Source organism: Triturus cristatus, chromosome 8, assembly GCF_964204655.1.
Source record: "Triturus cristatus chromosome 8, aTriCri1.1, whole genome shotgun sequence".
In the NCBI taxonomy this organism is placed as follows: Eukaryota; Metazoa; Chordata; class Amphibia; order Caudata; family Salamandridae; genus Triturus; species Triturus cristatus.
The window spans coordinates 160,204,011-160,227,751 of record NC_140591.1 but is presented as its reverse complement, the minus strand read 5'-3'; the positions used below and the strand labels follow the sequence as shown (position 1 = coordinate 160,227,751).

At 45.0% G+C, this 23,741-nt stretch overlaps 1 protein-coding gene across 1 annotated transcript in view; it reads right to left on the bottom strand.

Annotated features, from left to right (window-relative positions):
- Positions 1-21,159: 21,159 nt before the first annotated feature.
- LOC146801747 (uncharacterized) overlaps positions 21,160-23,741 on the bottom strand; it is a 35,877-nt gene continuing 33,295 nt past the window's right edge. The window contains exons 2-4 of the mRNA XM_085624038.1: positions 23,170-23,314; positions 22,812-22,954; positions 21,160-21,998 (exon numbers count right to left, since the gene is read on the bottom strand). Coding sequence (XP_085480164.1) covers positions 21,881-21,998; positions 22,812-22,954; positions 23,170-23,271 — 363 coding nt within the window. The 5' untranslated portion in view covers positions 23,272-23,314 and the 3' untranslated portion in view covers positions 21,160-21,880. The remainder of the gene's footprint in view (positions 21,999-22,811; positions 22,955-23,169; positions 23,315-23,741) is intronic.

Sequence of the window (23,741 nt, the reverse complement as noted above, 5' to 3'; positions counted from 1 at the left end):
GCTTTTATATTGAATTGGATTGTCATTTGATTTTCTCCTTTTCTTTTCTTTTTATCATTTAATGACGCTGAAAATAATATCTTGGTATGTTAAGGGATTAAATTTGCCCATTAAGAGGCAGAGAGTTTTAAGTTATCTCGCTAAACTAGAAGCAGACATAGTGTGTCTACAGGAATCCCATCTTACAGCTGATTAGTCACTAAAACTTAAGAGAGGATGGGTGGGGGATGTCTTCTTTTCTCAAGGTGATGGAAAACGTAATGGGGTCGTGCTACTTTGTCGTAAATCGCTACCTTTCAAACTCATTCACAAGATGCAGATGCAAATTGTCGTTGGCTAAATGTTAAATTGTTGCTGGGAGATGCTCCGGTCTCTCTTCCTGTTGTTTATGCCCCTACTGGTGGTGACTCTTCATTTTGGTCCTCACTAGCTCAACAAATTACTCTGTGTATTGAAGATAATTTTATATTAGCTGGTGATTGTAATCAGGTCTTTGACCCATTTTTGGATCGAAACTCAAAGGTCTCGTTCTGCCCCAATAAGCCCCATAAATCCTTTGTACACACGATAACTCAGCACAAATTTTTAGATGCTTGGAGATTTTTCAATCCTGTGGCTCGGGAATATACTTTTTATTCCCCGGTTCACCACACCCAATCTAGAATCGACTATTTTTTTGTTTCTCATAGTGTGTCCCAGGCCCTTGTGAATGCAGAGATTGGCTCCATCTTACTGTCAGATCATGCCCCTGTTTCAATCCAGCTTGATATTTTATCAAAGACCAATTTTCCTAGAAGGTGGCGTTTTAATAATGCTCTCCTTTTGGACCCCACGTTTACCTCTTCCTTCACTGCCTTTTTTTTTTTTTTTTAAAACCTTTATTCTGTAAGATCAGTGACACAGCTATTCAGCCGACAACCCGGAGGTACGGCAGCTTTAAAAACACAACACATGCTAGCGTCAACATTCCACTGACAGGAGAATCGAAGGTTCTGTTTTAAATAAACACAAACCCAAACCTAAACACAAGCAAGGCGATAAGTACTGTAAGCACCAGAAGGGGTTCCCATCAGGGGGAGCGAGCCCCATTTCGTCCAACAGACACAGGTCTATAGTAAGGGAAGGGAGGGGAAGTCAGAGACTCAAGAAGACATACACATACCAGCAAGAAGTTCAAAGCCGGAAAGAAAGCTAAGGGGAGAGCTGTTCCTCGGGCGGGTCCGGGTCTGGGGGCAGGCATATGCCCCCTCTGTACTGGTTCCAGCGCCCCCATACAGAGTGCCATTTCCGAGGGCGCCCTCGAGCACAATACACTGTCTTCTCCCTAAACATGCTCCAATCCATGTTTTCCATCCACGCTGTCAATGTAGGAGGCCCATTAGAGCCCCACAGACGAGCAATGTCGCGCTTGGCAACCATGTTCCCCAGGGTCACCCACTGAGTCTGTGCCGCGTCGTGGTCAGTAGGACCCCAAACATTCAGGAGACAACACCGCGCCTCAGGCTGCATGACGATGCCCGTCACCTCCCCCATCACCTCGTGGATTCGCCTCCAAAACTCCATAATCGCACCGCATTCCCAAATAATATGTAGGAAGGTGCCCACCATACCACAGCCTCTCTTACATAAGCCCTCCTCAGAAAAACCCATATGGACCAGCCTGGGCCCCGTCACGTAGACCCTATGGAGTATTTTAAACTGCACCAACCGCAGGCGCGCGGGGATCACGACCTCTTTGGGAGAAGAAACTGCGTACTGCCAATCCTCATCATCTAATTCAAGGCCATCCCTGGTCCATTGATCACGCAACCCTAGAAGAAGATCCGCCCGAACATTAATAAGTTTCTTATAAATGAGCGAGATCGTACTCTCTGGCATATGGCCATCCAGGATCCGGTCCTCTAACGGAGAGGACTCAGGCACCTTCTCCCCTTCTACAAGAACTGACCGCAAGGCGTGGCACACTTGAGCGTATCGGAAGAACTCCGTGCCCCCCAGCTCATATTCCTTCTGCAGCTCCTCGAATGATTTTATCCTACCCTTAACCAAAAGGTCTCCAACCCTGGATATACCGATCAGGTCCCATTTCTCAAACCCTTTTGTATGCCAAAGCTTTCCCAGAATATCGGAGTCAAACAGAGGGGTGGCGAGGGTAAGCTTACCCTTCCAGTCCAGTGAATCCGTCGCAACCTTCCATACATGCACGGCCACCCTGGTGGGCCCCGTAAGGGTTAAGTCCAACGACTTCGAATACAACGCTCTGGAGTAGTTACCCCCACGTAGCAACCATCGGTCCATGGCGAAGCCGGGGCTCAGCGCCGGACCATATACACCATGGTTAATCGCACTCAACTGGGTGGCCCAGTAATAACGTCGGATGTCTGGAAGCGCAATACCCCCGTCGTACCACGGAAGCGTCAACTTAGCAATCGCTATACGCGGACGCCCTTCCCACAATAGCGCGCGCTGGTGGCTTTCGACCTCACGGAAGTAACTGGCCGGGACCCAGTCAAGGGTATTCTGCAGGGCATAGAGGAAACGGGGAAGAGACATCATTTTGAACAGAGCGGCACGGCCAAGGAGGGAAAGCGGCAACCGCCGCCAGCCCGCCACGTCCCGCCGCAGACGTGCCAAGGGAGGGAGCAAGTTCTTCTCGTATCGTAAAATGGGATCGGTGGAAATATAGATCCCCAAATCCAAAAAGCCCTGCTGGGCTATCTGGATCGGGCAGTTGCGCGGGACAGGCGGGACATCTCCACACAGGACATACAAGTATGACTTCCCCCAATTAATGACAAGACCAGAGTTCCTACCGAAAGAAGTCAAGACGTCACAAACCACTATCAGAGATTTCTTAGGCGAGGTGAGGTATAGCAGAATATCGTTGGCGTAAAGTGAAATACGGTCTTCGTGGTCAGGCGACCAACGAATCCCACGTATGTCCGGGTGCCATCGTATCCACGCCGCCAGCGGCTCAAGAGCAAGGGCGAACAACAACGGCGACAGGGGACAACCCTGCCGGGTGCCTCTCCCGAGCTCGAACGGTGCCGACGCCCGCCCGTTCACCACGACGCTAGCGAGAGGCCCCTCATAGAGCAACCTCACCCAGCCCACAAATCCAGGCCCAAAGCCGAACTTGGCTAGCACAGCCCACAGGTATGCCCACTCCACCGTATCGAAGGCCATCGTGGCATCAAGGGACGCCACAATAGCCGGCTCTCGCATCGTGCCCGTCCTGGCAATCACTCCATGGAGGCGTCTAAGATTCGGTGCAGTGTTACGGTGCGGGATAAAGCCCGACTGATCCGGGTGGATCAAGTCGCCAAGCACCCGGACCAGGCGGTTAGCAAGGATCTTAGCAAGGATTTTCGGCTCGGCGTTGAGAAGTGATATCGGCCGATAGGAGCCACACTTGTCACGGGGCTTACCGTCTTTATGTATTACCACAATCGTCGCCAGCCGTTGATCGAGCGGAAGAAACCCATTCACCCGCGCCTCCACGAACATGGCGCGCAGGTGAGGAGCCAACTTATCCGGACGAAGCTTATACAGCTCAATCGGCAAACCATTTGGGCCCGAAGCCTTACCGGAGCGTAACGCGCGGATAGCACACGCCACTTCGTCGACAGTTATATCTCCATCGAGGTCATCCCTATCAATGGCAGAAAGGCAGGGCAGAGCGATATCACGCAGAAGGTCACACGAATCCTCAGTCGGCCTATCCGAGACCGAGGTGTATACCGTACGAAAATAGTCCGAGAAACACTGAACTATACCGTAAGGGTCAGTGACAACCTCTCCCCCATCCGCAGACAACTCCGGCACCACTCGATTGACACGCTCTTTTTTGTCCAACCACGCCAGCAATTTCCCGGCCTTATCACCAACATCGTACAGTCGACCCTGCTGCTCCCTATTAAGGGTCTTAGCAGCGTTCGTCACCAGATCCCTATATTCCAGTTGCTTCAAGCTCAAATTATGCAGTGTGGCCGGTGCAACATCCTCTTCCAAGGCCACTTCTAAAGCCGCTATCTCGTCCTCTACTTGTGTCACCTCGGCGTCTCTCCACCGCTTGGCGGCCACTACCAAGGAAAGGGCCTCCCCTCTCAATACAGTCTTAAAAGCTTCCCACAAGGACACCGCAGATTCAACTGAACCCTGATTATCTTGAAAATAGCGGTCAACTGTCTTCAGCAACGCACTGCGCAGCTTGGGGTCACGAAAATACCAGGGGTTAATGGGAGCCACCCTGCCCCCCACCACCCGGCCAATATCCAAATGGGCCCACACCGGTGAATGATCAGATATGCCCCGTGCCAGGTGCCTAGCCTCAGATACCAAAGAGGCGTGCGCAGCCAGAGTGAGCAAGTAATCAATCCGAGAGAGACTCCCGTGGGCCCCGGAATGAAAGGTATATTGTCTCTGAGTGGGGTGCCGTAGCCTCCAACAGTCTACCAGACCAAAAGTATCTATAAAGTCGGGAAGCCACTTCTGAGCACCCCCGGTGTCTCTGGGCGGGTATCTATCAAGCATTCCAGAACCAACCGCATTGAAGTCTCCTCCCACCACCAGCATCCCTTCGGGGAGTTCCAACAAGGCCTTGCCCAGATCAGCAAACGTGGAGGCCTGCAGGGCAGGAGGGACATAAACAGAAACCAATACCAACGTTCTGCCCTCCCACCTCCCCGCCACAGCCACAAAGCGCCCCCTGTCATCAGCAATGGTGGAGTCAACCTCGAATGGTAGGGAAGCTCTAACAAGTATGCCCGCACCCCTGGAGCCCGAGGAGAACCCCGAGTGAGCAATGAATTTATAACCCTTTCTGTTAAGTGCATAACACATATTCCCTATAAGGTGGGTCTCCTGCAGGAGGGCCACATCTGGCGAGGTCCGTTTCAAGAATTGCAGGACTATCCCCCGTTTAATACGATCCCCTAAGCCATTAACATTCCAGCTAATTATGTTTAAGCCCCTATCCCCCATCCCCAAACACAAAGAGACCTCCACCCCCCCCGGAGAACCACGATCGGACAATGCTGACAACCATTGCTACGCCTTGCAAGAGAAAAAACACCCCCAACAACAACCCCAACATCCCGAATCCCCCCCTCCCTGCACCCCTGCGTCAGCTTACAAAGCCCCCCCACTTTGCAGTGTGCCTGTCGCCCTATCAAAAACAAATCTACAAAAAGTACCCCAAGGGAGGAAAGAGCTCCTATCTTCCCCCTGCCGCCCTCCCATTACTGCAGGAAGGTGCGAGTCATTGTCCGGGGCTGAGTCAAAACATGCCAACATCGGAGGTATCACTTCTGTCCATCCCGGTCGCCTTCCACTCCATCCATGCTGTCCCGGCCGGGCTGTCGCCGAGGGAGCGCGTCCAACCAGTCCCCTGCCATGTCCGGTGATTCGAAGAAGAAAGTCCGATCCTCATACACCACACGTAGCCTGGCGGGGAAAAGCATGGCATACTTCAGGTCCATATCCCTAAGCCGCCGCTTCACCCCCAGGAAACTCTGCCTCTGTTTCTGCACCATCTGGGTGAAGTCAGGATAAAAACTCACAGAGGCGTTCTGAAAAGGCACCGGGCCTGTCACCCTCGATGTTTGCAGGATAGCGTCTCGATCCCGAAAATTAAAGATCCGGCCGACAATCGGCCTCGGGGGGGGGGGGCCTCCCACCTTAGGCCGTCCTCTAGGCACTCGGTGAGCCCGCTCCACCGCAAAAAACTTGCCGAGGCCCTTAGGCGCAAGATGATTCACCACCAAATCCTCGACGAGTAGATCCACGGAGAGTTCCTCTGAAGTTTCCGGGACCCCAATAAGGCGCACATTGTTGCGCCGGGCCCGACCTTCAAAGTCCTCGAGCCGGCGGGCGGAGAGGTCATTCGCGGTTCGTAACTTACGAACCTCAGCCTGAAGTTCCGAGACATCGTCCGCGAGGCCAGTAGTCTTGAGTTCCAGGGACTTGACCCGCTCATTGGTTTTGCCCAGGTCCGCGCGAATCAAGTTGACATCAATCAAAATCATGTCCACCTTGTGCGCCAGGGTCTCGAACTGTCGCCCAATCGAAGATTGCATCCCATCTATCGCCCCCTTGATATCCTGCAGTGATAACTCCGAGGCTGGGGATGAATCGGCCTTCTGTGCTTCCAGCGACTGTCCCGATCCACCAGGCGACCCCTTCTGCTGGGCATCACGATCCATATTGTTGGATTGGGTATAGCCTCCCCGCCGGGTAGTCTTAGACTTCGACCTGTCTGCCTCCGATTTGGTCGACATCCCGAACAGCAGGACGGTCAGTTGCCAAAGGACGTCCCTCACTTAGCTAGAGGAAACAGGGTCAACTAGGACTTCAACAGTCAGGCAGGACCGAGTGGAGGTCCTCCAGACAAAAGAGGATCTGCGTGAAGCACTCCCAACCCAGAGCAAACAAAGGGCGAGAAAGCGAAAGTGAAAGTGCAGCGGCATCCGTCCGTCAGTTCACACCTCCCAGGGCCGCTGTTGTTCAATTAGTGGCCGGGCATCCTGCCAACGCAAGCCCCTGGCATCCTTCGGAGGTAGGCCGCAATCTTCCGCCATGCACAACTTCGGTCCCCGGAGGGCGATCCTCGCCCGGACAACGTCAATCGCCCCAGCTGTGACTCATCTGCAGGATTCCGTGCATGAAAATCAGGATTTAGGACAGGATAATTGCAGGAGGGCGCGAGGGTAGCGGGAGCTCAGGGCTCACGCGGCCATCTTGGTCAAGCGCTAGGCTCCTCCCCCTTCACTGCCTTTTTTGACGAATATTTTTTATTGAACCAAAATGAGTCTATACCATTTTCGCCCATTTGGGATGCTTTCAAAGCTTCTGCTAGAGATTTTATTATTGGATTTGTTTTAAAAAACGCAAGAAAGCTCGCCAAAATACCAATAACCTTTTACATGAGATAAAGAGACTGGAGCGATCCTATTATTCATCCAACTCGCAAGAATGTTTATCTGCCCTCATAAAAGCTAAGCTTCAATTTAATAAGGAATCTACTGACAATGCCTCATTTTATCTATTAAAGTCCAGCGCAATATTTTATGGAGGTCAAAACAAGGCAGGGAAAATGTTGGGCAATTACTTGAAAATTAAACATAACAAGCTCAATATTGACTCTAATTATGACGAGCACTCTATTTTAAAACTCAAGGACACAGACATATTACCTGAATTCTCACTTTTCTACAAATCTTTATACACTGAAGAGGCACATCCCACTGAATCTCAATTGTCCCAATTTTTCTCCACTATTCACAAACCTTCACAATCCTCTCCAGATCTGTCCTCTTTAGAATCGGATCTAACACAGCAGGAATTACTTGATGCTCTCCAACGTCTTAAAAAAGATAAAGCACCAGGACCCGATAGTTTTGCAGTCAAATTTTTTCTTTTATTTTTCAAAATTACTGCTTCCCAAATTGTACTTTTTGGTACTCTTTTTCTGAGGCACATATTTGTCTGATGCCCAAGGAGGGGAAAGACCCAAAATACTGTAAAAACTACAGACCTATCTCTATAACATATATAACATTGACTATAAAAACATTTCTAAAGCTTTGGCTCACCGGTTAGAGTCTTTTTTACCAAATTTACTGGGAAAGGAGCAATCTGGTTTCGTTAAAGGTAGACTTTTAACAGACAACACACAACTTTTTTTTGATGTTTTATCCAAATCTTCACATTTCAAGGACTCCCTCGCAGCAATAGCGTTAGATGCAGAAAAGGCATTTGACAGAGTTGAATGGTCATATCTTTTTTATGCCCTTAAATGGTTTTGTTTTGGTCCCAAATTTCTTTTCTTAATTTCTCTTCTTTACACAAACCCTCGTGCTGCTGTCTGCGCCAATGGTCTTATTTCTCCTTTTTTTTAATTTAGGGAGAGGTGTATGCCAAGGCTGCCCTCTATCCCCATTCCTTTTTAATTTGGCTTTGGAGCCCTTCCTTTAAAAAATCCGCCAAAATAAAAGTATCCATGGATTCGAGGTCACAACTTCTCACATTAAACTTGCGGCCTATGCTGATGATATCCTGCTTTTTATTTCACAGCCACTGACGTCCATTCCTGCTTTTTTAATTGAAGTGCAATCCTTTTCCTCTATTTCTGGATATAAATTAAACACTGATAAATGCAAGATCCTGCCCCTTACCAAGTACACCTTTAAGGTTGATTTTGCATCTTCCCAATTTACATGGAGTCCGAATCATATCAAATACTAAGGCCTACATTTTACTTTCTCAATTCCTAGCACGGTATCCTTATGTGTGAATAAATGCATCCAGAAGATTTCCGACCTAGCTACTAAATGGCATCCTCTTTACTTGTCCTGATGGGGCCGCCTAGATATGATAAAGATGATGCTTTCCACTATAGTGTTCTTCACTATATCCAACATACCAGTTCCTATACCTGTGAAAATGTTCAAGAAGATTAACTCCGCCCTATCCTCCTTCTTGTGGCACAATTGGAAAGCCCGTTTGTCACTAGCCAAATTAACTCGCCCTAAAACTGAAGGAGGAGGTAATTTTCCCAACTTCTCCATGTACCACAAATCTTTCCTTTTACGCAAATCTGCATATTGGCTAAGTGATTCAATAGATGAATGCCCTTTATGGATTTTAGTCGAGAGGTTATTTTTATCTCCATTTACCTTTCAAGAATATCTCTCTTTTACTCGCAAGCCACAATCTCTTTCTACTCCTATAATTAAACTCACCTCTCTACTTCTAGGTTCCAAAACCTCTTCACTTAATATCGATTCTTTCCTCGATTCAACAATCTGGCATAATAAGTCCCTGCTAATTCACAATGAACCCTTCGACTGGAAGACTTGGAGGCTGAAAGGTTTAATTTGGGTTCGACAGTTGTTCATTCACTCAGAATTCCTCTCTTTTTCTCGACTTAGCCAACTATTTGACCTGCCCATCTCTTTTCTCCCTAAATACAATCTTATTAGAAAGGCTGTGCTAGACACCTACAATCAGCTTGACAATACACCTGACACTGCCCAAACTCTGGCTTCACTTGATAATCTTCACACCGTGCTTTGCACCATGCCTAAAGCCTCTACTCTTTATACATATTTGAGCTGCCCTCAAGACACTAGACACAAATCTAAAATTGAGATTGCATGGGAACAAGACTTTAAATACTCTTGGCCAATGTCTTTTTGGGGGAAAGTTTGGGCCAAGATACGCAAATCCTCGCGAGCTGCTAATACAACGCAAACATTGTTTTTTATTTATAATAGGCATTTATACTGCCCGAATACTTTAAGCAAGCGGTACTCCTTGACATCTGACTCTTGCTGGACCTGCTCATCCCCGAACGCTGATCTATTTGATATGTTATTTTCATGCTCAGTCGTTCACAGTTTTTGGAAACGTGTATGGTCTCAAATTAATTCAATTTTTGGAACTAACGTTTCTTTTTCATTCACTCATGTGTTTTTGGGGAGTCTCTCCCCCATCTGGATAGATTGCCTGTCTAATGTCAAAATTATTGATTTATTATTGGCAGTCTCATTTGAACAGATTACTAAAAACTGGAAAGATTTTACTAAAATCTCTTACAAAGCTTGGTGGTATGCAGTCTGCCACAACCACAGACTTGATACTTCTTTTGTTTACCCTGTTTCTATGGCGGTAAAACATCTGAACCTATGGTCACCTGTTACGATATATATCGATGTCAGTGCCAAGCGCTCTCGTTCGTTAACACCATTTCAAACCACCATGATTCCCTTGAGCATTCCATTGTTTTATTCTGCAATTAATTGTATTTATTGTTTTATTTTCTATTACCAGTGTATATTATTCCAATTCATGTATTTCGTTTAGCTCTTTTTTTGTACTTTGATGATCCATGCTTGAACTTGTGTATTGTATGTTGACACCTTTAATTTCTCAATAAAAATTTTTTTGAACTTAAAAGATCAGTCAATTGCCCATAGCACCCTCAGTCTTTATTCTCTGTTGATGAGGCAACTGCTATAGGACCAAAAGTATATTCTTGATCCCTCCAAACTGAACCCTTCGGATAATCAGCAGACGATATGTACGTCACCAATTTCATTCTTGCAGTTGAATTGTTCAAAGTTAATTGTAGCATATAGTTACAGATCTAAACAATGGTAGCATTTACTTCAAAGTGTTTGCTTTGTACTATAGAGGGCATAGGTTATGTTTCTTAATACAATATATTAACTTGGTGTTAAGTCATTGTTGTCCAGTACATCTGGACATGAAAATGGTGGTAATTTTTGACTTTGGATGGCTAATCTTGGCAGAATGGAGACCACCATCCCTGTATAATACTCGCGCTGGTCTAATGCAGTAGTTCCTGACATATATTAGGTACTTTTGGAACAGGGTGCCCACCATCTGTGTAATGCTTGAACTGGCATAATTTTAAAATTATTTATACATGTTCATAGTGGATATTCCCTGGCATAATAACTGCTGCAGTCTGTTGCCACATCCTGTAAGATTGGTGTAGCATATAGTCATCCATCTTTGCACTCACTCAGTGACCCATTCCCATACTCGCCAATTCATCCTGCCAGCCATCATCACACTCAACCATTCAACCAATCACTTGGATCACCCATTCACCACCCAATCACCCGTTCACCATTCACTTAGGGGCAGATTTATGAGGACCGTTGCGCCATCGGAACGTCACTTTTTGTGACGTTCCGTGGCGCAGAAGCCTGCGTGATATTTATCAGGCAGCACTGAGCCACTTTTTTTGGCTTAATGCTGCCTCATAAATATCAGTCCCTTTAACGCAGTGTTCTGCGTTAAAGGGGCGTGCAATGGGTGTTGCTGGGGGCGTTCCCAGCAACACACATGGCCTTTTGACACTGCCCCAGATTTACGAGAAATCGTAAATCTGAGGCAGCGCCAAAAGCTTCCGCCTCCCCAGGTGAGGCGTAAGGGAGGCGCAACGGGGAGAAATATCTTTATTTCTCCTCGTTTTTCCTTTTTATATGTGTGCTGCATTCTGCAGCACCCATACAAAGAGGAAAAACCTCTTCTGATTATTTTTGTACAGAATGGTTTCCCTTCCTGTACAAAAATATTCATCTCCGCTACGCAGGCACCCTTGCACCATGGTGCAGAGGTGCCTGCGTTGGCGCAGGCAGCCCATTGTGCTCCGGCGCAGGGGAAAAGGACAGGAATGCGCCACATTTTATAGATACGGCGCATCCCTGCCCTTTTCTTTTGCAGTAGGGAAGCGCAGCAGGAAGGCCTGCTGCGCTTCCCTACGGCAAAACCTCATAAATCTGCCCCTTAGTCATTTATTCATCCATCTACCCGCTTGTCCAACCAAACTTTGATCTATTACTCCATTCATCCACTGACCCAGCCAGACATAAACTTGCCTATAAATGAGGAATCACTGTGACTTCTAAAATAGCCAGACCGACTGGCTTTGACAATGCTTGTTATAAACTTTCCTTTACTGTTTTTTCACCATTTGAGATTGAATTCTACTCACTTCGTGTTTCCAGGAAGAAGTCTTATACAGTGTTGGATCTATCATGCGGATTATCTGTGTTGCTAGTCCGCATTATTGAAGATCACTGTGCATGAACCTTTGTTCTTCTTGGTGTACCTTTGCATACAAGTGAGAGAGAATGGGTCTGATTCTGCCTGGATGTAATTTTCAGACTTTCTGCCATAAATCTCAACTTTTGTATGAGCTTGTTGGGAGAAAACTCAGCATGTGCTCCCAACCTTGCCAACGTTGACTTTATGTTACAGGAGTCCCAGTTTCTTGGATTTTTTATAACCCAAAGTTACATTATTTTAGTATTCTGGGCATGTTTGAAGGTCTTTGTTTAAAGCAGAAAGGTTTACACTAAATATTTATATTTGCGAGGCCTTGAAAGTATTATTTGCTTGATCTATGACTTCTGGTTTCAGTTTCGAGGCTGCAACATCACTCATGCCAACCTGTAAACCTGTCAGTGATGTCAAAGCCTTGAAACTGCAGCTTGAGCCTGTAGCATACATTAGCAAGGCAGCCCAGGTGGATTGAGAAGGAAGGCATTGAAAGACCCCAAGGCTGTGTGTCATCCTCCAAATGTGGGAGAGTTGACATGTAGGTTTGCAGCCTTATTCTTGTGACGGACATGTAAGACGAGAGGATATTCTCTGCACACTTTGGGGCAGATTTACAAGCCCCTTGTGACACTTTTGCGCTGCCGTTGCATCACTTTTGTGATGCAGCGGTGGCGTATACAATGCGCCACATTGCGACACATTTACAACGTGATGCATCTATTGAGATGCGTCACGTTGTAAAGCCCTGCGCCACATTATATCGGTGTCAGTTATGCGCAGGGTGGGCGTTCCGATGCACGAAAGCCACGTAAAAGTGACGCATTGAAATCTACAAGATTTCACTGCGCCACTTCTACGATGCCACTGCGTCAAAACCTTACACCTGCGTGAAGCAGGCGTAAGGAATGACACAGCACAATATGTATTGGCCTTCCTGAGCATTGCTGAAATTGCGTCGGGCTTGAGACACGCCTCTAGCAATGCGTGACCTTTGCGCCAACAGATGCATGACGCATCTGTCAATCATTGCACCATAGTGCGCCGCATTGTAAATGCAACACATCCATGGTGGTGCAAGGGTTATTTTGCGCAACGCAAGTAGACTGACGCATCTCTGCTATTGTGCAGAGATGCATCAGTTTCTTGTAAATCTGCCCCTGAGTTTTCATTTGTGGATAATATATTTTTCTGTGTACAGAAAGCCCTAACCAAACACCCCCGCCAAATATGAAATCAAATTTACATTTGTGAAAAGGGCCCCATGTTCACTGTTCTCAGGCCCAAGCTCTCCCTGCCTTGCATTCAATTGTTAGATTAAGGGCAAATACCATAATTTTGCTTTTTTCAAAGGTACAGAGAAGGTCCACGGGTCCTGCTTCTGGGTGGAATTGCCTGTATCTGTTAATGAACAATGGAGAAGCTTTGCTCGAGGCACTGGACCTTTCCAGCCTTATATTTGTAATTGTGCAGTGAGGGTTTGAGCATATGCTCCTCCTTAGATGATATGGATAATTTCAAACATACAGGTGATTTCCTTGGTTAGATTCTGATGTATAAAAGAGATGCAATTGTCTTGTATTTTCTTTAAAGAGATTACTTTATTATCATTGACATCCTTGTAAATCCAGAAATCATGTAAAGCCCTGCGCCACATTATATTGGTGTCAGTTATGTGCAGGGTCGGCATTCCGACGCACGAAAGCCACGTAAAAGTGACACATTGAAGTCTAGAAGCTTCCACTGCGCCACTTCTACGATGCCACTGCGTCAATACCTTACACCTGCGTGAGGCAGGCATAAGGAATGACGCAGCACAATAGGTATTGGCCTTCCTGAGCATTGCTGAAATTGCGTTGGGCTTGGGACACGCCTCTAGCAATGTGTGACCTTTGCGCATCGGTCATCAATCAAAATACAGCTGTCAATCCCTTATGCCGATCGTCAGACGATCGGCATAAGGGATTGACCCGGGACAGTTACTCTGCTGCTACAATTTCAGCTTGTACTGTATTTTGATTGATGACCGATGCTCTGTATCAGGAAGCAATTTTTCTCTGATCTTGTGAATTATTATAAAGCCTTGAGAAAGCCCTGCTCTAATTGATCATTTAGGGCGAAACACGTGTCGGCGGTTGCACCCCCAGAATACCAAAAACATGATTTTTGGATTTACAAGGACGTCAATGATAATAAAGTAATCTCTTTAAAGACAATACAAGACAATTTCATCTCTTTTATACATCAGAATCTAACCAAGGAAATCACCTGTATGTTTGAAATCATCCATATCATCTAAAGAGGAGCATATGCTCAAACCCTCACTGCACCATAATTTTGCTTCACTACAACATTTGAAAACACCTAGGGTCAGATTTATCATAGTGTCGCGTTGGCCTTGCGTCACGCAAGGTGACACAAGGGCACCACAATCCTTAAATCAGATTTACCAATCCCCGCAAATCCACCTTGTGTGGCCCTACGGTGCTTGGTAAAGCTGGAGTAGCGCAAGGCAGCAGCTTGCGGTGCCTTGCATTACCCTGCACTGGAAAGATGTTGCATGGGTGGAGCCTGGGTGCTCCTCACACCCACCCACAGTTTTGGCTGCATTCCCAGATTTTCCAAGACAAGTAAACCTAGGAATGTGTCAAAATTGAATGCCTTCCTGATAGAGGTGCAGCAACAATCTGTATTTCACCTCATTTTTCCTCTTTGAGGATTGTTTCTGTGTAGTAAGGTGCCCCTTCCTGCACAAAAATGATCTTGCCTGTGATGGGGCTAGGCTGCACACACGCAGCTAGAGAGCAGTGATGTGTATATATTGGAAAATATGGAGCCTTCCTACTCTCTCCATTGGGTGCAACACAAGTCATCTCGCTGCATTGCGCTGCGTCAAATACTGATAAATCTGGCCCCTAGAGTACACTTTGCAGAATGTCCTAGTTCGGATATTTGTAGCGTGCCTTTAATGTCGCTCTATATATACACTCATGATAGCAATCAGGGCCGGACTGGCCGTAGCGGGCACCGGGCTATCCCCCGGTGCACCGAACGGGCGTGGGCCGGTTTTTGGTCCCTGGGGGCCGTTTTTTTGTTACAGGGCAGTTTTTGCAGCATAGCTGCAAAATCGGCCCTGTAACAAAATCGGCCGAAAACCGGCCCTGGCAAAGAGCTCGGCGGCACCCTCAGTGGGGGCGGCCAAGCACTTTGCCAGGGCCGGTTGTGGTTCCCAGTCCGGCCCTGATAGCAATCATTTACTTAGTGCAAATTACCCACTGAGTTTTCTATTGGAATTCTTAATTTTGCAAGTTTACGATAAGAAGTTAGCAGTTTTAATAGCAATATTCAGTAACAATAAGAAAATCTACTGCAAGAAGTGAAAATAAAAATTGCTGACATGTAAACCATTTTCAAATGTATCATATAATGTTATTATAATTAAAACTTGAAATTTGTAATTCTTGACATGCTAATGCAATGAATTGATCTGCTCTTGCTCTGGCTGTAAGATCAAGCAAGCGGTATGTCTTCCTGTCGTGTCTAACTCTATTGAGGAGCACTTGCTAAATCCACCAGAGAATCCACTGGCTGAATTATCTCCACCGTGTTATCAATACGTTGGTGGAATTTCCACTAATGGATTGTCCTCCTTTTTTAGCCTGTTTTTCACAAACCAGTGGATTTTCTGTGCCCAACAAACTCTGCACCAGTGTGGTCTGCGATTGTGGCACACACAGAATGAAGGCAATTTGAGATTGTTCCTAAACAGTGTGTTTTCACAATTTATCCTTGATCTCTTACTCAACTTTCAAAATATGACAATCTCAGAGATTTAAGCCTCAAAAAATGTTCAAATAAATGTCAAGACTATTTTTAGTTACTTGTAATTCTGCATTCTTGGAATACAGCGGTGTGTGTATATGTCTCCATGACATCAGATTTCAATTATTAACAAGTCTTTCTACCCAACAACGCTGGCCTTGATGGGGATTTTTAGGTCTATAGATAGAAAGGACACAAGGAAGTTCCACTGTGACACTTTTCTGTCAGATGTGTAACAATGTAACATCTAAAGCATGTTTATTTTTATTTAACTTGCAATTTTATTTTAAGGTCTGGCACATATTCACTAGTTCCTTAGTGTCGCTTTACTAATAGTTAAATGCTCTGCATAAATAAATGTCCCAGCAAGGAAATCATTAAATTGCAGCTGACAAACTGACTACAATTAGTTTACAGTCAACACATTTTATCTAAAACATCTATTGAAATCCTTACATGATACCTCCAACTAGATAAACCTAGTGTATTTTTAAGAGATTCTTTTTAGGACAACGCTAATTTGCCATTTCTTTGTAAGAATGTAAATGTGTGTTTCGTTTTGTAGCCCCGCTTCTCTTAGGTGAGTCTTTTTACCTTTTTTTGCTTTTTTGCTCTTTAACATCATATCATATTTAATTTGTCAATGTGTTATGGTCCCTTGAGCTCTCTTACAGGTCTTCATCAGGAAACTGGGGATTAAATGTGCTGTGCCAGGCGGTGATAGCTTATTTACATCTCTGTATTTGTGTGCCGTCCTTTGAATTTCTTTCCATAATCATCTGTTAATATTTTCTTTAAATTCTTGTGCTCAACTTATGCACATATTATTATGTTAATAGAGACCGCAAATTCAGTGCCTCCCTTATTTTCCAGTAAACACCAGTACTGGCAGAATGTCACCCACAAAGCTTTAAGGTACACTGATTATTTTCTTGTCAGATTTTACTCTGTACCAATTCCGGGTGAATCCTTTCGGATAGAGTATAAACGTCCTGAATTTTAATTAATACAGAATTAGTTAAACTTTAAAAAAATGTCAGATTTTCGAGCGGACTTTGTGCTGTTCGGAGTATACTGGTTGTAACAGAGTTTTAGCAGTGTGGGTAGGAGCCTGACTTTTGTATTCACATAAGCAACTGAAGTGAAAAGAGAAGGCGAAGATGCTTTGTTTACCACAAATGCTGCATGAGTTTATTCAACAGAAGGAGATTTGCAATTTTGCACCGAGCGAAATATTTACTGAAATGACTGAGTTCACTACATTTAAAAAGACAGTTTCTCTTAATGATGATTTACATTGTATTGTGTGGATATATATTGCATATTCTATTTCAATTGTAATAAATATGATTGATAGACCTAATTTTAGAAGATATAAGTTATATTTAAACAAACCAAGCATCCTACAAGCTTGTAGCAGAGTTGCAGGTGACTATTGGCACTTGGAAAGGTGCTGGAAAAATCAGGGTTCAGCAGAGAGCTCATCCTTGGCCATGGAGAACATGTCAGTCAGTTTTTAATGAGAGTGCTGCCCATTTGCCTATTGAAGGGCATTGTCCCTTCTTCTCCACAGACATGGCCACCTTGTGCTGGGGACTCAGATAACTTGAGATCGTTCATGGTCTTCGTCAACGGGCGACTTCTCATTAAAACCCATGATGGCAGATGCCTGATGGGTGGGAGAAGGCCTACAAAAAGGTGAAGTAAGAATGCAGCCCGATTCCGTGAATCAGCCCTCAAAAAAGCTTTGCGCATCTTGCCCTAGGTTTCTTAAATCTAGTTTAATATCTTGAAGAAGTTATCTTTTTTAAAACCATGCACTTGACACTGTCACCTGTGAACATCTCCTGCTAACATCTCCCTCTTTTGAACCTGTGATTTATTTGAACAAAGGTAGCTGCTGCATAAGGGTTATAGCGCGAGACATGCATAGCCTATCCAAAAGACAAAGAGATAGAAACACTCATTGGAAATTGAAGAAAGAAAACAATAGTGTCAGAGTGAGCTCTTATTCCAATGCAATAACTATGTTTCAGATATGAAGAAACCACATGTATAGTTTTGCTTGGCAGGGCTGGCAGTTATTGAAACCCATAAACACATATTATCTTTCTCCGGTTTGAGAGTGCAACTAGGGTGAGACTCAAAAAATGTAATAGAGTGGCAGGGATAGGTAATATGATAAAAATGCAATCACGGATTCCGGGCCGGAAATTAAATAATAGGTAACCAATGAGAGTCAGAGTGACTTCTAGGGCACCAGTAAATAACTTATAAAACCTCTTCGGTCACATTTGTTTATCTGCACGAAGAAGAATAACTCTGACTCGAAGATAACCATCAGCATTGCACCGCACATGAAGTAGGTGATGCAAGCCATAGTGGATGACCAATCAAATGTATAGACTGTCTCAAGAACCTAAGAGCGGAATGTCAATTTTTATTTCATCAAGTGTAGCAAACTGGGCTTCTTTTCAGATGTCCCCCCATTTTTGACCCCTTGATGGTGTGTTTTGACTCTGACCTGCTAACCAGGCTCCAATGCCCGTGCTCGTTCCCCTAAAAGTGATGTGAATTGGTACGCCCAATCGGCAAGGTACCTTGCCCCCTTATAAATCCCCAGTATATGGTACCAGTGGTACCCAGGGCAAGGATGGTAAACGGGTCACCAAGGCTGCAGCTCTATATTGTGCCACCCTGTGTGGCCCAAGTAAAAGTGTCTGCTGGTCTGCCATTGCAACCCTGCACGCGCCACCTGTCTGCTCGAGAGTGACTCGGCACACACCACGTGATACAGAGCCACACCACTGCCTTAATGTAAGTAAGTCACTCTTAAGGTTGTCCTCCTAAGTCCAGGAAGTAGAGTGCATTGTATTAAAGGTGTTGATATATATGTTTATACATATATATTTCTACAGTGTGTACAGCAAGGTTTTACTGGCGGTCCATATAGTTACATGAGCTGGCTACAGAGAAAACTCGAGATAGCCAGCTCCATTATGGAACGACTGAATTGTATCATGTTTGGTTTCAAACACCATGCTTTTTCACCCCAACACGATTCTCATGTCAAGGGTGAACTGGCATGCACAGTGACCTTGGTGGGCTTTCCCAAGCCGTTTGCTGCCAAGACAAGAGTCGGCCCTCCCAGAGGGATGTTCTAGCAGTTCCTCAGGATGGAGACAAAGGCCTGGAAAGGAAGGCGGTCACACCTCCTCCCTTCAGGATGGTTAGTGTTTACAGCAATTAAGGCGGTGAGCCTCAAAGACTTCAACGCCCTTGAGGTGCAAATATTCCTGTCTCCCACTCAAGGACAAAGCCGGTCCAACCCCTGAAGCTGATTGTTTGCAGGAAGGCAGGAAAATTAGGTAGCCAGGAGGCGTACACCTCCAAAAGACCAGCCTTACCTTTAGGGTGGACTACGAGGTCTATACAACCAAGAAAGGGCTCAATCATTTTGGCAGACCCTGAAATAGAGTATTCTGGGTAGAAAAGTGGCGTTCACCCACAGGATGTTGCTACCCCAGAGGCACACCCCGGGGGAAGGTTAGCCACAGGGACCAGTAGCCCACTGGACACTGTCCCTCACACACTTACCGCCCCCTAAACTGGGATTTAAGGAGCTTCCCTGGTACTAGAACCTCAGTTCTGACTTTGAATCCAAGAAGAGGCACAAAGAATATGCTGTCACTGACAACAGGATTGTGGACTCTGCCACAGTACCAAGATAAGACACTTAAGTGCCCTGAGGAGACCATATACTGGAACGGTGTGTTCAACATGTGTACGTGGCAAAAGTTTGTTGCCCCCATCAAGAGTGATTCCAGTGGGCACCAGAAACCAAAGCAGAGTCCCAAGGATTGGTGCGACTGGTCCCCTGCAAGCTGCAGGAAAATCGATGTGCTGCATGACAAGAATTGCAGCCTGCTTGGCCTATCGACCGGGTGTCCAAAGTGGTGTCCTGCAAGCCCGGAGTGATAGCTAAGCTTTCACCATGTTTCAAGCCTCTACTCCACTCCTGTCGACCTCCATTCATCGAAGTAACCATAGATTACATTTGCTGCCACCAAGGCTTGGTGATCGCCAGACGGGTGATCGACCGCTTGAACGGCATCTCCAGCCCAAGAGCACCTCACAGCAACCAACATTGGCAATGACCCCGCTGCTGTGTTCCTCCATCCTGAAAGTGGAGTCTTTGAGTCTGTGGTAAAGCATCTTTGGCGTGACCCACCTCTGCACCTGGAGCTGCCAAGTAAGGTAGAAGAGATCCAGCTGTTGAAACCGAGACCTTGGACTCCAAAGGCCACTACTCTCCATGAGTAGAGTGGAACTCCATCTACATCTCCAAGTGCGGTTTTGCCAAGTGCTGCAAGTTTGGCAGCTCCCATGGATCCTGTTCAGTAGCAAGGACAGCTAAGTCACCTCTGCGCCCAGACTCCCTGGCCAATGTAACAAAGCAATGACTGTTGGAACTTAATATAGCGACCCGCATGACCTTATCCACAAGAGGGTTCGTTTGAACTCACCCTGGAAGTGACTGTGTGTCACCTGCGTCTTCCCCCATTCATTGAATGCTTTAAAAATCCAAAACTTCAGTTGTATGTATTTTACAAGGTTTGTTTTGGTACCTATATTTATATAAAAATACACTGTATTTTTATAAATTGATATCAGGATTTCTTTTGAAATGTCTAATTTACTTATGCGCCATAATGGTCCTGTAAAATGTTTAACATATGTTCCTCCAGTAATGCCTGACTGCCACACCACCAGGATTGAGCTAAGGATTATTGTTGTTGAATCCAAGGATCATCCACTGTGTATTGTGAGAATATTGCATGGTAAGGCCTCCCAGCCATAACACATAATATTCCATCTTCCATCATCAATGCAAAGCTAGTTCTATCCCATTCACCCTTCATTGAATAACATGCAGTTAACTGCAGACGAACAACTTGCTTCTACATTTGTTATCTTAGCAAGGATCTGTGGGTCATCTGCATGTAGAAGTCTGTGGGTGATGGTCGAAAGGCGAGCCACATCAGCTCTGAAAAGGAATTAGGAAAGGGAAGAGTATTGAGGTACACTTCAAGTTACCTTTGTTGATTTATAGAGAAACTGTTCTTTTGGTTAGATAGGAATGACCCGATTTCCTGATAACCCGGTGTACGCCATCTATGTGATGTGGATATTGAGATCCCCAGTATCAAAACCCACAGAGGACAAGCAGGATTCAAGCGCAAACATTGCCCTGATCTTCAAAAGTGAGCTGGCATCCTCTGATTTTTTTTAAAGATTGTTTGAGGCAGTAGACTTAATCTTAGACCTCACCAGAAATCACTCATGAGATTCAATCTAAGAGGACAGACAGATGAGAGGTGACCTCTGATTCAATAGTTTTTATGATGGTGATCAGGCCACAGTTTGCTCTATAGACAGGCACGTCCTGGGGATAAGCAGTAGATATATTTTATAGCAATGGGATACAAATAGCATGCATTGATACCTGGGAAACTAGACCTTCGCTTTTATTCTCTAACGTTTAAAAAGACTTTGCCAATCCACCCTCATGAGCTGAGTCCTGACTGAAAAGACTAAGAGATAGTTACATTAGAAGAGGGCAAGCAGGTGAGAGGTGACCACTGTTTCGAGAATTTTTTAGATTGCTTACAGGTTAAACAAGTTAAACAAGACTTCAGGATCCACAGAATTTGGATTTACTATGGCATGCTTTAGTTTCTGGGGAACTACACTTGAGATTTAACTGGTTGCTTTTGGGCCATGTCCAGTCAACGCCTGGAGCACAGGAATGTCCACAGGGTATGAGCAAAGGCCAGGCACTGTCCTCAATGTCCAATTGGTACAGGGCATGTTAAATGGGGCTACCATGGCTCAAGACGGTATCCTACACCCATTTCCCAGTGGGCGCAGCCATGGCCAGTGCTAGTGACAGGCAAGACTGTCTGAAAGGCATGGGGAATCACCAAAGGCCACAAGATGGCCCACTACCTGCCTAAGGACATGCCCAGAGGATGCACTGGGAGAGGTGTGGCGCAGTGTCCAGAGCCTCTGGCTCTGGAGCGCAGGGCTCGTGGTTCGATCCCCGGTACCGACTCAGCTCAGCACCATCTGACTCTGGGGCTATGCAATAGCTGACAGTCTCTCTGATGCTCCACAGCGCCTTGAAACCCTTAAGGGGGTGATATGTTCTCGCTTTACAAATAGAAGTTATTACTCAGATGTATGACATAGAGCACTAAAATATAGAAAATTCATGTTTTCAAAGGTGTGTGTTAAAAACTGTATACTTAATATTTACGTGTAGCCCCTGCTTTGGTGACTTCAGTATTTTCAAAGTATAGATTCACAATACACCTGAGCACACCCAAGGAGAGTAACTGTAATCCAAAGGTTTAGTAAAAACCTGAGAAATGCGAACAGTAGTCAGTTATTCAAATGTCCTTTATCACAATCGCATAAAAAGAAGCTTTCCAATCAGGTCCTGTCGCAGATTTTTAATAATCAGACAACAACGCAGAACAGCAGCAGCCGACGCGCGTTTCGCCCTCTGGGCTTTTTCAAGGCTGCAGAAAAATACATATATGACAGTAATTGTACAGTGATCAGATGTGACCAGTGCAAGTCACCACGATGTTTACACACATTGAGATGCCCTTAAACAAAACACTTCAATTACGAATGTATGTACATATATCCATTATGTCATCAGTTGCATATCCCACCTCCCTGTACAGATTTAACTTGGAACTGGAGGTGTGGGGATACGTAACTCCAACCTTCTAAGGTGGTGATTTTAACAGGAGAACACAAAATAATTAACAAACAAATGTGAACAAAGCATTATTCATATTAAAACATAGGCACGCCATCCTAGTTGCAATATAAAATAGAACACAATGTATGCGATTAGCCAATCGCCATGAGTAGATCTAAGATACTCGAAATACTCTTCATGTGTATCCTCTTTGATTAGTAAAAAACCCACATGACCGAATGTGGTGATCACCAAGCTCCGTGTCAAAGATATATGAGCACACCGTGACGGATTTAGAAAATAGAGCAGATTAACTCACCACGTGAGTAATACCACCACCAAGACACCGATAGTGAAAACCGGAGCCGAACTGAAAGGCTCACAAAGATAATTTTAAACAAAGAAACCCTGTAGTCAGCAATCAGTGTTAGAGATATTCCTCTCATCTTGAATGTCGAGGCTAAATCTCCTAACTAGTTCAGAGTTGAGGGTTATGTATCAATCTCTTGCTGGATTAATTCTGAAGAGAAAAGGGAATGTTTCGAAAAACCAACTTTGTAAAAACAGGGGTATATTGTGATCACGTTAGGTGATTCAAGTGATAGCTACGCCTATTTCTTACCCCAGGTCACCAACGCCAAAGTTAATCGTCTTGTAACACGTTGATATGTGAGACCGAGACACGTTCTGAGAAAGCGGTTTGTCGTCGTTATAAATAAAGATCCCATTCAATCCTGGGAAACGAGCACCGGACCTTGATAAGTCCTGTGTTGAAAAGTAGATAAAACAACGTAATATCAATAAAGGTTCCAGCAGACAAAGTGAAAAGAAAAAGAGAACGATTTTTATCGTTGATGCTAGTACACCTTCGTACATGTGTCTAGCTACACAGTACAGGTTATATTTTAGAGTGCATCTAATCAGTATTGGAGCTGTATGGTAACACACAAAAAAACAAAAACTTATAGCTTTATCTTTACCTGATTCGTGTAGTAAAGTCTTGTAAAAGACACGTGGCAACTCGGTGTTCTGTAAACGCTGGTGCCATTTTGATGGTCTTTGTGCTCAAGGCGGATGGCCATAGAAAGCGGACTGTGGCTGCGGTCGCATATTGTTTCTGTAAGTCTAAAAATTGTGAATGAAATCACTATTACTACAACATTGTAAGAATTAGGCTTGCAACCAGGATGTAAATTATTAATCGCAATTGCCCTCCAAGGACATATGAATAGAAAAAATATATATTCTAATGGAAATAGAAAAAAGACTACCTTCACTCATCGTCGATGGGGAAAACGATCTTAGGGTTGTGATGTAAATCGATCATATGTAAAGTTAATAATCTTACTTACTCAAGCTGCAAAGTATATAAGTATAGTGATATGCATGAAGAGCATATACATGCTAGGTTAGTCCCCTTACTTTTTCAAGACTTAACATGTGTATCATTGCGGGGACAACGTTGGACCAGTCCAATTATGTACCTACATGTACCACTTACTAGTTAATCTTGATGATGATTAATTGATGTGAGTGAAGTTATGTGTGTCCT